The 17,049-nt window shown below is 43.5% G+C and overlaps 1 protein-coding gene across 1 annotated transcript in view; it reads right to left on the bottom strand.

Moving 5' to 3' along the window:
- Positions 1–1,074: 1,074 nt before the first annotated feature.
- LOC110980205 (galanin receptor type 1-like) overlaps positions 1,075–17,049 on the bottom strand; it is a 28,205-nt gene continuing 12,230 nt past the window's right edge. The window contains exons 2-3 of the mRNA XM_022236645.2: positions 10,297–10,934; positions 1,075–4,468 (exon numbers count right to left, since the gene is read on the bottom strand). Coding sequence (XP_022092337.1) covers positions 3,745–4,468; positions 10,297–10,829 — 1,257 coding nt within the window. The 5' untranslated portion in view covers positions 10,830–10,934 and the 3' untranslated portion in view covers positions 1,075–3,744. The remainder of the gene's footprint in view (positions 4,469–10,296; positions 10,935–17,049) is intronic.

The following is a 17,049-nucleotide window of genomic DNA, read 5'->3' as shown; positions in this document are numbered from 1 at the left end:
AAGAGTAAAAGTTACAGCTGAATCTTTACGAGCTGTAGGGGAAACGGGTATCGAGTGCAACGGTTGCTGTACTGGTGTGAGGAAAAGGACAAAAGGTTAGTGGTCACCTGACTTGATTGACATAATCTTGGATAATAATTACCGTATGTTCTCGTATACAGGGATGCAATTCAATAATTATTGACCTGAGCACCACCTTTGATATCGGACAGGCTGGAAACACCCACGCCGAAGCCACTTCCAACATGTTCTCCCACGACACGTGCAGTGTCGGGCGCGTTCAGGTGTGCAGTACCATATCCGGTATGGATTACCGAAGTGTGACGTCATCTTGAACCAGTACAATGCAAATGAATGGGTACGCGCGGGCATTTGGTGCACGCACTGGTTCTCGCCGTAATCCCCTTTTCACACAGAACTGTGTGTGTGACGTAGTCACTTCGGTGCTCTATACCTTATGCATACTACTTCCTTGTTTCGGAACGCGCCTGTGCTTTTATGTTCCAATTTTTTTCCAAGTTTGACGAGCTGAAAATTGAAATAAAAACAGGCTCGTATAAGATTGCAATCCCAATTACAAGTTTAGCATCATGTGTACGCGTTGTAAGTTGAGCACCGGGTGTACGTCGTTACTTGAAAAAGATAACAGCACAGCAGTTTGAGGGAACCAAAATGGCAGAAAGTGGCTTCAAGTGGAATGGGCAGTGTTCACAACTTGTTCAGCTGCCAGAAGCGCATTCAATAATACAACATCATGTACCGGAATTGAGATCCGCGCCCCAAACAAATTCCCTTCTACCCTCAATCAAGCCGTCCAGCAATGGACAACTCCAGACTACCCAACTGTCTTCTTAATTTAAGAAATCAACGTGTTAGAAGAGTTCACAGGCACGGTTGACCGGCTTTATGTATCAATATCTTCTTTGATCACTTGAACTCTATCCTGCCCTATTACCCTCGATCTGTGCTCTTATTCCGATAATTGATGTAAAAAAAAGGTTTCCACTCCACCATTCAAGACAAGAAATCTCTCAATCACAGCGAACTCACGCCCGGTCCCCCCTCTATCTCTCTTTATCTCTATCTCTCTGGCTGTTCATTTCCTCCGACTGACCCTTTCACCCAGCAGTACATACATCTATGGTTGCAGCGTCACCATAGGTTCTTCCCACGGACCGAGCAAAAACTGACCTCAACACGCTATGATCTCATTTGACTTCGTTTAGCTGCCTCGAGTGCCCACGGACCGAGCAAAAACTGACCTCAAGCGCTATGATCTCATGTGATTTCGTTTAGCTGCCTCGAGTGCTAGCTTCATTATTGCTCAAAGGCAGTATACATGGATGATTAAATGATCAATACATGATTGATTAATCGGAAACGGAGTTTTGTGATTCAAATTGTGGGATTCCTTTCCGATTTCAGCTTAATTAGGCACAGCGTTTTTGTTTTTAGCACGAAGCTACATTTAATACTGATAAGCATTTTCCTTCAATGTTTCATATACGATATTTTATACCAAATCATGCAAAAATTGTTACCTGAATAATAATTTGTGAACTCAGACAAATCGAAACACGGCGTAGTCAAGCACTCGGAAATAGTTAGGCTACACACACTATAATTAAAATTGATTAATAAACACACACAACCATCACGTGCAAATGTGAGGCGAAAAGTGAGAAATATTCGTGCACGAATTTAAATGGTACAAATTAAGCACTACATTATTTCTTGAAAATACGAGACGATTACTTTTGAAGAAAAAACAATCGCATGCAAGTGTAAAAACAAAATGATGAACAATCTCTGATCATCTATGGCTACCTCGTTTGCTGGGACCGTATTTCGGCAATTCGCTGCCTGAGGTTTGTTGAAGACAACGCTGTTTTAATCTGCACTTTCCAAAATTCGGCGGAATCTCCTTTTCTCGCCAGAAGCGCAATAACACCTTTCGGCCAAAATAAGAACTTTCATGTTGCGAACTATATAAGGCCAATTTGGGTTAATTTTCCCTTCATTGCCGGGGTTGGGTTGAGGAAGCAGAGTGTTTTTCCCCTCGTTTGCAGCATTTTGATTGAATATTGGGCTGAATTAGCGCTTACCGAATTCATTCTACCGTGAAACAGCATCCGGCTGCTCAGAGGAGTCATTAAATCAGATCGAAAATCAAATTCCATTGGATTGGCGCCCTGACCGATCAATGACTCCACTCTCTGATTCGGCCTGCAGTCCAGTTTCTCTTCTGGTTTCATCCCTGCCTCATCATTGGCAACTCGCACATCAACAATCCCCTCTTTCTTTGAGTAATAATAATTTACCCTTTCCTTCTTTGAATTACTGCTTTATGCCTCCACTTTATGTCTCTTTGCGCTTTATCCGTTTCAACTTTTACCATCGTCGTTATCATCATGGCCTTGCCCACTTGCTCTGTACCCCAATAGAATCCGGCGACCAGAATGAAAAGGCATTACTGCGGCGGCACAACGCTCGTGGACAGGCGGTACGTGCGCGTTACATGCCTCCTTGACAAATAAGGTATCGTGATTTGCCATATGCACGTACACATCAAGCTAAAGAATGTGAGTGTGAGTGCGGTGCCACCGCAGTAATGGCGTCGAATCGGATTAACTCTCCTTCTCTTTCTCAGTCCTTTGGGCATCCCTCCAACCAACTTTTCACTCGCACTCAGCTCTAGTGCTGTAATTCTCCATTATCCTTATTCTTTTAATAATTTTATGCATTGTTCACCCGTCTCTCGCCTTCAAGTTTTCCTTATTTGTGGCAGTCCATTAACCCGCTTGGTCCGGATGAAGTCAAGCCAACTAGTTTGTTTACCGTGTCCTAAAGTGGGAGTCAAACTGCAAACGTGTTGATTCTTCCGCAGGCGTTTGTGGCTTGGTCATGACGCCACAATCAATGACTGTTTTATGTGTACATTTTCTTCTGTTTTTAATCGTCCTGTGCCATTTTCGAAGGGACAAGAAGCCAAAGGCACGTTGTAAAAGTGCTGTTATCACTGAACAGTTTGCAGTCAGCAAACTGGTCTTAAGATGTGTGACAAAAGTTTTTTCCTTAAGAAATATAGACACGTGTATTTTGTTTTTAACGGGAGAATTTAGGACGCTTGTGGCAGCAGACATACGACTGGTCTTTTTCACAGTATTATACGTGCCCAAAACTATGGCTGCATCTACTGTCTAGAGCTAGAGCTAGGTTTTACTCCATTGGAAATGCGTGGAGACGCGTAGACAATAAACCTAGCCGTAGCTCTCTGGACGCCCGTTTCTGACACGGCCTATGCATGCATGCGTAAAACAACGCTCAGCTATCAGAACTGCTACAGAGGACCGGAATGCTTGCCGCCCCCGAGCGTCTCAAAATTTCCAATTAAGCCTATTCGAACGCTGAGAAATGAGTGATAAATATGCACTTAAGTAAATATGATTTTACAGAACGTATGTCACACAGTAATAAAACGTCATTCATAGGACTATTGTTACCATTGGGTAAGGACCAAATACGTAAATGACGACCTTTGTCGATTGTCGATGACAGGGAGTCACGTCCTTTGCTTCTATGACTCGCAGCTCCAGTGTGGTTGAAAAATGTTCTGCACGCGGAACTGTGGCTGTTCGCTACGTTTCCTTGGTCTGTGTTTATGTTCACTGACCCGTGAAGCTCTGAAGTCCGTTTTGGAATCGGTACGCGGTACCGTAACGTTGCTGGAGACTGTGTTAAGAGTTAACAAGCCCTTGTTAGGATAGACGTAAATGACCGCTGGTGTCCAGACGTGGCAGAGGTTCTAGCGCTGTCGTCCAGCCCGCCTGCAACCTCCTTGAAGTCCACCTCGATGGGCGTGAAGATCTTCTTGCGATGCGTCAACTTGCTCAGGCACGCACAGGACTTCCTCAGGTTGGCCCTGAAATTCTGGCTGAAAAAGGAGTAGAGCAGCGGGTTGAGGCAGGAGTTGAGATAGACAGCCAGCCGGGTGAAGATGCCCAGGTAGAGCATCAAGGTAGAGTCGAGGACGATGGACGGCTCGCTGGTGATGAACATGAGGACATGCCAGGGCAGCATGCACAAGGCGAAGGCCAGCACCAGGATGTGCACCATGCGCGCCACCTTCCGGCGAGAGGTCTGCTGACGCTGGAGGCCGGACGCCAGGGCCGACTCCCCGCCGCTCTCGGCACGCGTGAAGTGAGCACTACGCTGGAGCGCCCTGGCCATGCGCAGGTAGCAGATGGACACCACCAGCAGCGGCACGCAGTAGAAGGCGCCAAAGTTGACGCCTTTGAAGGCTCGCACGGCCTCGTATGTGGGCCAATTCTCCAGACAGACGGGGGTAATTGGCGCACGGTGCGACACAGGCATGACAACGACATCTGCAACCACGACAGCCGGGCTCTGACTTGACAGAGACACCACCCATATCACAATGATAATGGCAACGGCATGTGCCTTGCTCCTGCAGTAATTAGATAGGAAATAAAACGAACAAGCTTGTTAAAAAACAACCCATTTCCATTGTACTCCTTCCAACCCCGCCTAATGTGGACCTAAATAGTTCAGTCAGCTGTTAAAAGAGCACCTCTCAGTAAATCATATTTTTCTCTGATTTCATCTGTTCAAATAAATATGGAAGCATCCAAATCGAACGCAGTTTCTTTTGTCTTCAGAGCTCAACTATAACAAGCTTAAAAGGGCTTTTTTTCTCTTCATGCCAAGATGCAAATTCTGAATGTAGATTGCGTCATTCGGAGAAAATTTTAAAACAGAAAAACGAGGGGAACCCTCGCCCTGTATTTGTAGTGGATAAACTCTTGTGCATGCCAAACAATTGCTGCAACACACATCATAAATAAATTAGTTCAATTTGATCTGACGAAACGCTTATTTTGTTATTGCCAATGACGGCCTTACGCTAGCCTTTCGTCAAGGCCTTTGCGGCTGTGTTTATGTATAACTGCGAAGCGGCTGGACCGGAGACCACATGCACGATCGAGTGGCGTAGCCACAAGGCCTTTTCCAACTTGTCAGGAATTTCTTACGTGTTTCTTTATGTTTTCGATTTTTGCTACCCCGTTGGAGTAGCAAAAATCCCAATCAATCATAAGCGAGGGGGTCAGCACACATTGACCTGTTATGCAAATTGAAAGAATACGAAAGATGGCGAGCGTGTCAAGTGTGTCGGCGGCCGTGAGTGCAGGTCAGTTGTCTGAGCAGTATTTGGACAGTTCTTTAGAATATGCTGCTGGCAAACTTCACCTTGCTGAGTTTAAACCGTTGCAGTGTTACGCTATTGAAGTATCTGTATGCGGGCGTGACGTTTCCGTCTCTACCCACGGGATATTGGTAAGAGCTCCGTATTTCAAGCACTGCCATTTTGCTTTGACGATTCGGCCTTGATGAACTGCTATTTGCTAGTGTTACTCCAACGTCAGCACCGTCCCCCCACCAACAAGCATCATAGTTGTCATCTCACTGCTTATTGCCCCCATGAAAAACCAGATGGAAGCATTGCGTAAGCGTTGGAGTTGATGACGTTTATTTCGGAGACTCGTCTGCTTCGACTATATTCATGAAATTTATGAATAATGCATATTAGAAAGCTTATGGATAATTCACCACAAAAACCTCCAAATCAAGTTGGAAAAGGCCTCGTGGCTGCGCCACTCGCATGTTCTCCTGTCCAGTCGCTTTGCAGTAGTTACACACACACAGCCACGCGTGTTGGCCGGCTCCGTTGGGCATGTCAGTGGAAATATTTCAGGCTGACCTGTTTCGGTAGAATCAGCGTTGAACGAGAACAGCGTGACCGATTTTCTCAAAATAATTGATGTCACAGTGACCGCAAGACAGACTATAAAACACCTGAAGGTTCAGCGCTGAAAAAAATGTTATGCGACGATAATTGGGAAAATATCAAAGGTCGGTTCTGGCCCCCGGCTCCTGTTTATTAAAACAGCCGGGAAAAAGAAAATAGAAACTTTGCTGGCCATAAACACGAGTGTTATCAAAAGCAATGACGAAATATGTGATGGCCTTTCTTATAACTGGACGTATTCTCTACAGGCAATTCCAATCGTCTGGCGACAGGAAGACGTTTGTTCGATAATGCCCATAAACACACGCTTCCTTTCCTATTGAGCAATTCGCCCCATTAGGAGAGACAGATACCGGAGAACATGAGTAAGCATTGGAGGGAAAGGCTCAGATAAGGGAGGTGAGCTCATGGTTACCCTTATTCACTAGCCGGTCATATTGATTGAAAGGAGGTCAACTTTCTATTTCAGGAACCGGAGGAAAAAGAAGTGAATTACAAGTTCATTACAAAAAAATGCCCATTTACACTAATGAATACTTTAGAACTTGTGACTAAATGTTTTAAGCCACCTTTAAAAAAAATGAAACTGAGGCCTGGAACCCCAGTAATGTGGCATCACCCTCGTTGAATAAAACAGATTCAGTGAACATGATTTACAAAATATGGCTAATGGCTTCCCCGTGAACAAAATCTTTTAAGATTAGTGTCACATTCCGGCGCGGTCTGTTAAAAAAACTCAAGACGGAATGTTTATCATTGGTTGTGGCAATTCGAAGAGCCCGATAGCGCGTCTTTTAGATGGGCTGCTCACTTCATGCCTGCTGTAACTGCTGTTGGCTTATTGCTATCGGCTGTCATGGCATGGGGCTGGGTAATACAGCGTCCTCCCTGCGAGGGAAATGCCCACTCGCTAAGGGGCTGGAGGAGGCTCTTGACACCTACCGGAGCCACCTGAAGACTTCAGATTTGACTCCTACGTTTGCGCCTTGACTGAAAACAAACAGCCAACTTCTCAGATCTGGCGTGCTTTGATTTGGACATCGCTGAAACGCCGAGTATTGTTACTATTGTCTTAAGTCACTTAAAGATAAAATGTACTTCGTGTTACCACAACACCACTTTGGCTCTCCGTAACTCTTTAAAGTGCCCAAGCGTACCTTCTGTTTTTGTAAGTCGGGGAAATTGGATTGTTAATAGCATTTTTTAGACCTAAAGGTTCTTTTAATGGAGTGCAGTTTTGTGTTACGTCACGGAGATGTTTATGTTATGTGACCCAAGTAGTGTGCTTTCCAGAGTGAGTGCGCCTAGTTGCTCTGAATTTTCAAAAGAGCGCCTCTGACTGATTACTGGCGGCAATTTGGAAACGTGGTGATTCCTTTTTGGGAGGCAATTAAAAAAAGGGACAGCAGATTGGAGTGGAATTTTGGACACCTTTTCAGCTGGTCAGCTTAAACCAAAAAATGTTAGGCGCCAAGGACGAATTCAGAATCAAATTTTGTGGGAAGGTGGCATATTTTGGAGGGTTTAAAATAGGAAATGAAAGCGTGTCCCCCCCCAAAAAAAAATTGCAATTTTTTTCAAAAACTTAACCCCCCCTCGCCTTTCTGTGTGTACGTGGGGGTATGGCTCCCGTTCTCTTCTCACGCACCCACACCTGGATTTGCCCGTGTCTGTGGCCCTACGTGTAATGTATCCGATAATCGACTTCATAAAAACAGAGTATGGTCACACTGTTGAGTCCCAAAGTATCGGCTCGCTTTGGAGCCTTCTTCAAGATGATTTGCCCTGCATAGTGTCACCGTGAACCAAACCAGTCTATACACTTCCATCATGCTTAAAATCCTATCTTCCTCTCATTGGATATTGGAACGCCTACATGTATTATTGTTTGTTTTGCTCGTGCATTTTATTCCTCTTGGTTTAGTGCATGGTAGCCCCAACATAATAATAACCCCGCAGTTAGTTTTATTATTGCATTGTTGCAGTGCCCTGCGTAATCCCCACTATAAACAGTATGGGCTTTTATCCCTTAAATGTATTTTCCGTTTTTACTCTACTCTTTTTAAAATTATTTTGGAAGTGTCAATTATTTGTTTAAAAAGTTTTCTTTGTAATGGTACAATCAAAATGTTCTATTTAAGCATGCACAAAGTAATGACTTAATAATTTCTAAGGGGAACGTCCAAAAGACAGTTTAAGTGTGGGTTTGCTCCTAGAACAAAAACCTACATGGATGCACGTATATGCGAATAAAAGCATTTACACTTGAAGATGGAAACAAACTTTGTTTTGAAAGCAAAGTGTCGACAAAACGGCAAGACGTCAGCCACTGCAGGCCTCGCCGGCTGTCTTTCGTGGAACGTGCTTTTGCCGTCTTTTGGAGCGTTCATCGCCGCTCAGAGTTCGTGTTATTGACGCTTAACATCGGGAGACTCTAGACCGAATCAAATTTCATGTTGACATTGTAAGTTACATTAAAACGGATCCTGGATAAACTCATTTGGGAAAAAGTATCCGTTTTGTGGAATTGCTAGACAGAAGCCTGAGACGGCTTCAGACTCTGCTGGGGTTGTTTTTCAGAACCCAGGCAGCAATTTTGTGACCCCATTAAATCCATGGTTCGGACATCATAAATTTTCTCATAACGATATTATATCATCTGGGCGTTTCTTGGAACAAATTATTCAAAACAACCACCTTGTCTCTAATTTATGCGCGACGTCACTAATCAAGGGCTGAACTCGTTTGCGTCGGCGTCCGAAAATGTACACAGACTGTGGCAGTCAAGCTTTACGGCGAAAAAACTCAAAAGAGTGCTGATAATCGAGCTTTTAGCGATGGAATGTATATTGGTACGGAGTGTTCATTTTGTTGGTAGCAATGCGATCGTTTCGTGTGCATTTCACTGCCGTTCATGAACCAGTGAAGGTCAGTTCCGACCAAAGGAGCCTTCGTTGCTAAGAAAATTGCGCCCTGGCTTGGTCCAATTCGAGGCTCATTGGCGTCGAGCTGCAGGAAACTGCAGTGACTTTGAACCAGGAGTGGGAGCACGTTCGCACCTGCCGCTCGCACTTTTGGTACGGAGGTAAAAATCGACGAACTGTATACTTTAGCCATGAAGCCATTAGGGTTCAGCTGAGTCACACAAAAACAGGTATCAAAATACTCAACGCGTGCGCACGACTTAAACATGTCACGTATACATCGACATTTGTAGCTCCAACCGACTTCGCTAAATAGTATCAATTTAAGCGCGTAAACATGAGGCATATGTTGTGAAAAAGATGGTAGAATATCTGATACTCGAAATTACAGGGAATCGTGTTTTACCTAACTTTCGAAATGATAATGCAGAGAGGCTGCAGAATTTAAGTGAAAAGTCTTTTTAGAAGACGTTTTGCCTCGGTAGGCTGATTGGCTCCTCGGTATGCAAAACTTCGTTAGGCCAAGTGTCTCATTAAGACCAGTGTAGGACAATAATAAGAACTTTCAAATGACTCCAAGTTTTTTAACAAAATTAATCAAAGAAACAGATTGTCAGTCTGACACTCAAATCCCCAATGATTGAATCATAAACGTTACTGTCACTTTCTGAAAAAAAAATTAAATGTTCCATGGATCAGACAACATCAGGTTCGTGCACGCTTACTTATCGTGAATACAAACCTAACCTGATTAGACTTGATTAGATATCAAAGAACTCTGAAACAGCGGTGGAACGTTTTTGAACGAGGGAAGCAAATATATCCCGTGCTTTTAGAGGTGCAGAGTCGACGTCTGCGTCAGTGTTGTGCAAACCCCACTCGAAACCGAAGCCGACCCGAAACCGACTTTGGATCGGGTCGCTTTTCCCAGCACTTCAGTCTGGCCGGGTCAGGTCGATTGCGATTTTGGGGTTGGGTCGGTTAAAACATCTTGGTAAAAATACCAAATAAACTGAGAAAAAACCCAGTTCGGTCATTTGCATGGTGAATTATCACTGTGTATACTGCATAGTCACCTAGTCCCGGTAATGACTAAGACACGTTGTTTTTTCCTACGGTGTCAATTTCTATACTCTAACTGGGACAGCAAAAGAGATACATTGCAGCAAATCACGAATTCATTCAACACAGATAGGTTCAAGCATAACAGGTGGATAAATTATATGGCAATTTGCCTGTGCCACATGGTCTTTTTAAGTGGGTTTGGAGCTGTGTCAGTTCGGATTGGTATTTTCGTTAATTTTTGTCAGATCGAGTCGGATCTCGGGGAGCTAAGATCGGTTTCAGGCCCGATTCGGTTCATAAATTGGGTTGGTTTTGCGTGAGTGTTTCAATCAACAACATTAGTCTGTATACGAAAGTAGGTACCAAATAAGGGAGGACAAAATAAGTTTTTTTTTCAAAAGGATGTAGCCAATGTCCACCCCTTCTGCTTTCCCTGGACTTTCACCACAAACACAATGAATACACGAGCCGTACACCCACCTGTTGCTTCGGCAGCTGACGGGACGCATGACGGCGTTGTACCGGTTGATGGCCAGGGCGACTAGAGTCAGGATGCTGACCGTCATATTCACGTACACCACATAGATGCTCAGCTTGCACATGGCTGTGCCCAAGTTCCACATGTGCCGGGACGAAACGATGTAAGTGTTCAACTTGATGGGTACAATGAACAGCAAAAAGGCGAAGTCCACCACCGCCAGGTTCAGCAGGTACATGTTGATGTTGGACGTGCTGGTCCTGTTCCGCGCCAAGACGAAGATGACGAGGGCGTTAGCGGGAACACCGATGAGAAAGACGGCAGAGAACAGCACGATTGGAGCCCAGGAATCCATCCTTTGCTGCAACAAGATGCTGTTGTAGATGTAGTACGCAGATGAGTAGTAGTAGTTGGAGCTGCTATAGTCGTCGTCTTCTGCTGGCAAACTGTAGTTGAGCGAGTCGTTCACGGTTGGTGCTTGTGCCATGGACACCGTCACCAGTCCCACCACCTCTGCCGCGCCCTGCGGCACCATCGTTGGGCAATATCAATGTCGGGTGTCTCACAGCGTTGAACACTTGTAGCTTCTGATGAGCATGAGCACAGCCCCCCGGGAGCGCCCCTTGGTTTCTGAGATCACCTGAAATGGTCACCCGATATTATATTTGCAATTACATGACCAGTGATTATTAAGTGGGCATCACCGCACGTGATGCACAGAACACACAAGTCCTGATTCGCTACGCTGATGACATTAAAATCGTGACGTCATATCTGCACCACGCTGGCGCCTTCGAACTAGTCACGGGGTTACAGGCGGAGGCCTGCTCATGAAATCTTTGTAACCTTTTCAATATCTTGTTGTTTCCTCGGAGCTGTTGTTCGATTCATAATGCGGAACAAAACAGGCAAAGCCAGTTGATGCCAGAGTGACCACGCAATATCTGATGTTAAACAACGGGAATGTACGAGGGCGGATAAGGGGGGAAGCAAACTGGGCCGTACCCCCCCCCCAAAAAAAGACAAATGAAAGAAAGGCGAATTTCTTAGAGTGTTTCATTTTCCTTCCGTCAAAAAGCTTCATATACTGATATGAAACATTACATACGTATTGAACGCGATGGGAAGAAGGCACATGCGCCTTGGCCGTACACAATTTAAACGGGGGACTACTAGCACATGCAAAGGTAATTTTCAGTATAGGTCCAAATAGGACTTGCGATGAAAAGTACAGTGGAGTGCTGAGGCCTAGTCGTCTAGGCAACTGAGTTCGTTGTTTGCGTGTAATTCTGCAGATTATGGGTTGAATCTACACTCTAAAACTCCCGGGTCAGATTGAACCGGAATTGGGTCCTGTTCTGCGTGACCCTTTTTCTGGGTCCAAAAATGACCCCCTTTCTGGGTCATAATTTGGCCCGGAAAAGGGTCACGCCGAATGGGACCCTACTCTGGGTCAATCTGACGGGAGAGTTTTTCGAGTGCAGCTCAGGATTATGGTGTGTGTGGGCAAGGCCAGTGACGTAAATATGTGCCGGAAATTGGGCAGATGGGGGATAGAGGATGGGGAAGGGTGGGGGATGACTTACCCCGCCAGGAAATTTGAAAAGCGGGGGGATGGTACCATATGACTCTATAATAGAAGTCGATGTTCATGACGTTGATGTATTCAGAATGGCATATGGCTTTTTAAAATTGGTTTCCATTTTTTGAGTGATAATGAATACATTTGAGTAGATGGAAGTCCAAAAAATTCTTCACAATCCGCTTTAACTTTTTGCTTACCTCAAAAAAGTGTGTGGGGGCATATCTCAATTTCCCATCCTTCCCACCTCAACAGTGGAGGATATATACCCCCTGTCTCCCAGGGATTTGTGCCCATGGGAAAGGCACTAATTTTTCGCTCATTGCTTCTCCTTTCCCAGGAGTCAATGGGTACCTGTGAGAGCAGATATTGCGATTGGATTTAGCTGTCTTGCGCCGAAATGGCAGCATTGAGCTGAATACCCCCCACGGAGCTGGCTGAGATGGTATTCGGAATGTTTAATTTGCTCAATGACCGGGGAGGGGTCAAAATGTTAAGCTCTTTCATCTTAGTCAAAAGCGCTATATGAAAATATTTTTATTATTATCATTAATTAAACTTAAGAGTTAAACATTACTTTTTGGGCCTTCACATTGCATTATGCACACCAGATTCTGCGTACAATCATAAAAGCATATGCAGTTATGTTATGTTAAATGAAGTATTCGTATACATTTTGTTTTCATAGATTACATAAACCATTTTAATATGGCTAAAGTGAAATTAGGCAGAAATTCTTTAGTCCGACAACCTTCACGGGTTCCCTTTTGGTATTTGGGTAAAAGCAATACGGAAGTACACTTCGTATTGCCGTGGCATAAATTTCATGTCAAAATTTATTCTAACAATCCTGACAAGAATTGTTATCGTCACCGTTATGTCTTTCACTCCGTTGCGTAATATTTTCCTTGAGTAAATATTTCCCCTATTTGGAGTCACCATTTACATGATAGTCCCCATAAAATCCAGTCAGTCTTCCCCTGATTACACCTGTTGGTATTTTCAGCACGCAATTACGTAATGTCTTTGGTTGCCTGTTTGCCATGTAGTCGGGCTTGGAGCATTTTGGATTTAGTTGTGTCCACGTTCTCGACGCATTTCGTCTACGTCCCATTTCTGTAGCCTCCTCTTGTAAGTACATTTTGTTTCATAACAGCAGCTATATTTCCGAGGGTTAATTTCACCTCCAATTTAACTCTGTGGCCTACGTTGTATACGAGAGTTTCTAGCTGCAAAGGCGATCCAGTTGACGCCAAAATAATCTGGCATATTCCGCAAGGGCGGCGCCCTTATTCCATACTTTCGCTTACCATAATTCTGATTGCCAGCGATGTTTGCTTCAGACCTTTGTAGTGATTATAAAAATATTAATTTAGGGTTTTAATAAGGAGTTATGGAACACTGATGTAAATAAATTTGCCATTCGTTATCCGTCCAGCACTCCGATAAGACTCTGTAAGCCACGGGAAACACAGCATATATCCGTTCGCCCCATCACCGTGTGCACTGCGGACTTCTCACTCAAGGAACGATTCTAAGTTTATATGATATTAGGAGTTCCTATATGTAGTTAAGTTAACCAACCACTGTACCCATCAAAACTCGGTGACTGATAACGCTGCCGGGAGACTTCGATCGTGATTGGTTCAGTTTTTCTGAATTTCTGGAATTGTCTGATTGTGGATTTAATTTATACTTTAATAATGTATGATTTAATTTTTCTCCACTTTTTCACGGCCATCAGCGGTCTGCGAATAAATTCATGGGGTGATGAGTAAAAGAGACTTCCAGTCTCCTTTCTTCGCAAGTGGATACAGTGACAAGAATGTTACCGTCCCGTCGCGATTTTATTATGTAGCTGTCGTTATTATGATATATTATGCAAACTATAGAATGCATTTATAACTTGGTGTAAGACACTAGGGCTTAATTCCTATTCAAAGACATGAATTCAATTTTCGTTATTACGAAAAAATACACACAAGGATAACTATTCAGTTTTTTAACTTCATTTATTCTATATTAACTATATTTGTAGAGGAGAAAATCCAACCAAAGGTGCCCACAGTGACTGCCTTAAATAATAATTGCAGTAAGAACACGAAATAGACAATACTTTATTCAATAATGTAAATGAAAGGTAAAATTATTTCCGTATAGTTGTGAGTAACATAATATTTATAACCACTACTGTGGAATTCCACAGAGTCATCGAAGGTTTCCTCTGTGTCTAGTGGGAAATTAGAAACTGACGGCTGCTTGTTTACATACTCGCTTATGGTGATCGTTTCAGCACAGAATAATTACCCTGTCAGACTGTTGCCAAGATGTGGTTAAAAAAAGTGCGCACAGTGTTTCAGGGAACATTTGACAGCTCCAGCGTTTATATAAGGACTGACTTCCGAGGGAGTTCAACCTAAAGTCTTAATAGGCATCGAGACACGTTGATATTTGACAAACACAAAACTCATATGTATGTGCTACCATAGAGGAAGGACACAGAAGGAGTTGCAACTCCGGCACTTCAAAGTGTTCAGTGATCGTCGCCGCAGAGTTAGACAAATAATAGAAAACATTCCAAAAGTGCCTGATCACTGCCTGCATCTTAGCCGGACAAGCGGGGCCAGTAATATCCCAGCAATACTTGTAGTTTTCTGCTTGCAATTACATACAAATTATCGCTGTGACCAGGAAATAAAGAGAGAAAAATCCCTGATACTAGACCTACTTTTGCAATCGTAAATAAACTTTTAAATTTTGATAAACTGTTCCATTATCTATGCAAAGTTTGTAATTTTATTCTCCTCCGTCCAATACGTCAGTGTTAAAAGACTCGTAAATCTAATAAATTACGTTTGTGTACAAACGCCATAATAAAAATGATTCAAACAAAACACAACATCTTGTAAACAACCTGGCTATTTATTCTTAAAATAACCCCAGAAGAAAGAGCGCATTGAGGGCAATGACTGTACATAAAGATTTAGGGCACACAGCGTAATGTAAGCAACTGCGCAAGCATTAAATCTGATGTTGTCTCGTGATCATACAAGCACCAACAAGAGGCATGAATATTCCATTTCCCATACCTCAGTACACAAAGTTTCAAGGATGCAAATGACTATCGACAAATTGAGGCGGCGATCATACGGTACAAAGGGTTTCGTAGTTGTGAAACAGATCGTGCGTAGCAAGCGTTCGCTGCGCTCTGACCATCGGCATGTCAGCCAGAAAGCGATAATTAATTTGGCCTTCCTCTCTGGTGCGACGGGGCGATATCGTGAAAACACCCATTCGAATACAAAAGGAATTTGTATACAGGAAAGGAATTGTAGACTGAAATAGGCCTCAAACAACTTCTGTCTTACCGTGCACTCAAAAAGGTAAAAACACGTGCAGCTTGTGACGTGCAGATTGCGGAAAGAGAAACTAATGCCCAACTGAAAGGACTCAGTCATTGACACTGAGGCCTTGGGGAATACAGGCACGGATCCAAGGGAGGGGGTCGACCCCCCGTCCCCCCCAAAAAAAAATTTAAAAAATTAGGAAAATAATGAATAAAAAACTGTCAAATGTGAAATGTAATGTTTCTGTGTCAAATTTGAAATGTAATGTTTCGGTGTCAAATGTTTCATCATCTTTCTGCTTGTCTGCAAAAAAGAGACATTATAAAGAATTCTCCGGCTTCCGGAAAAATTCCTGGATCCGCCCCTGGGATATGATCCGTCTCACGTGAAGGATGACATTAATGGTTGTCTCGCTTTATGCTTATAAAGGCACCATCACTGCGCTTTGCCAGCTCCTGGTCTAGGACTGACGAAAATGCCACGTAGTGAAAGAAAGATAAGTCAAAACGAAAGCAACTCGCCTGCACTCAAACGAATTAGGCCTAAGTATCGTTCAGGAAAAAATACAGTGATATCGAAAAAAAAACAGAGTTGGCATTCTGCTTGTATTGGGTGTTTGTCTTGGGTCTCGAGAGTAGTTTTATCAAACATACTCAAAGAAAATCAAAACTAAACTCAGACATAAATTGGATATTTTTCCCCTCGAAGACTAGTACAGAGAACTTGATCTTGGTTCTTTAAGCGTCTCGCCTGAAGATTTCCCTTGATTTCGATAATTACTATTCTGTCTCAAGGAGTGTTATGTGCGGTCACGAAGGATTCTTCGTTGCCTGCTGCAAACCAATTTTTTTCAAAAGCTTCCCTAAGGTCCACCAATCCCTCTCCAGTGATCCAATTTCCCCTCCTTTACGAAAGAAAAGTGATACAAGTACCGAGGACTCTGATTTCTACCCTCTGGTTGAACCTCACGAGGTCTTACCACAAGACTCTTCCGCGTCAAATTGCAGCGTCAGCAATCCAGGCTCCTTAGTTTCCTGGAGAAGAAAGAGTGCTGGGTGTTTAGGGATTTCGAATTTTAGTTTGGGAATGCGACGTGATGTGTACAAATCTATTTCATATCCAGACACTTGTTTGTCCTGCTTTTCCTGAGTTCGTTGCACCGCCTTCTTTTTTTTTTACATTTTCAGTTTTTCGACGTCAACACTCCTGTGCCGAGGCTGAGTCCTACTAAACCTTGTGATCCGTATACCGCGTGCGTTGGCATATTAGCCGTGGCCTTGCCGAGGTATTTGGTTTCTGCTTGCACTCATCAATATCCCCGTCCAGGGATATTAGTACAATCTCGAGCTTGCACTGTTCCCACTTTGCCTACGTCAAGCTGTTTACCGCACGTTTGAATTGGCCATTTACGTCCTGATAACTGCGAGGCACCAATCAATGGTCACACAGCGCTGGATAATGATGGACATGTCTTCGACTTATGCCTTAAATGTTACAGTAAAAGTTCCATGCCTTAATCATTGCAAATCATTTTAATCATGCAGTCGCACTCACTGAGTCATTTAATGGTGAGACCCACATGTACATGCATGTGATTGCCACTGAGGGTAATCTGGATTGGGCAAGCCAGACCAATATTGATCGGTCGCATTTCGAGGCCATTTTTTAAATACTTTTGTCAGCAGAAGTCTTCCAAACAATGTCCGGCAACAACCTCTGACAATTAAACTGATTTTCAATGACTGTCTAACATTTAACTAAATAATCGTAATATTACGACTGACCCCAATACATCCCTTATTACTTTTGACAATGGATGCACAGAC

This window comes from Acanthaster planci, linkage group LG07 (genome assembly GCF_054643075.1).
Source record: "Acanthaster planci isolate LZ-2023a linkage group LG07, COTS_SCS, whole genome shotgun sequence".
Taxonomy (NCBI): Eukaryota; Metazoa; Echinodermata; class Asteroidea; order Valvatida; family Acanthasteridae; genus Acanthaster; species Acanthaster planci.
Note: the sequence above shows the minus strand (reverse complement) of the source record. Positions and strands in the feature narration are given on the sequence as shown.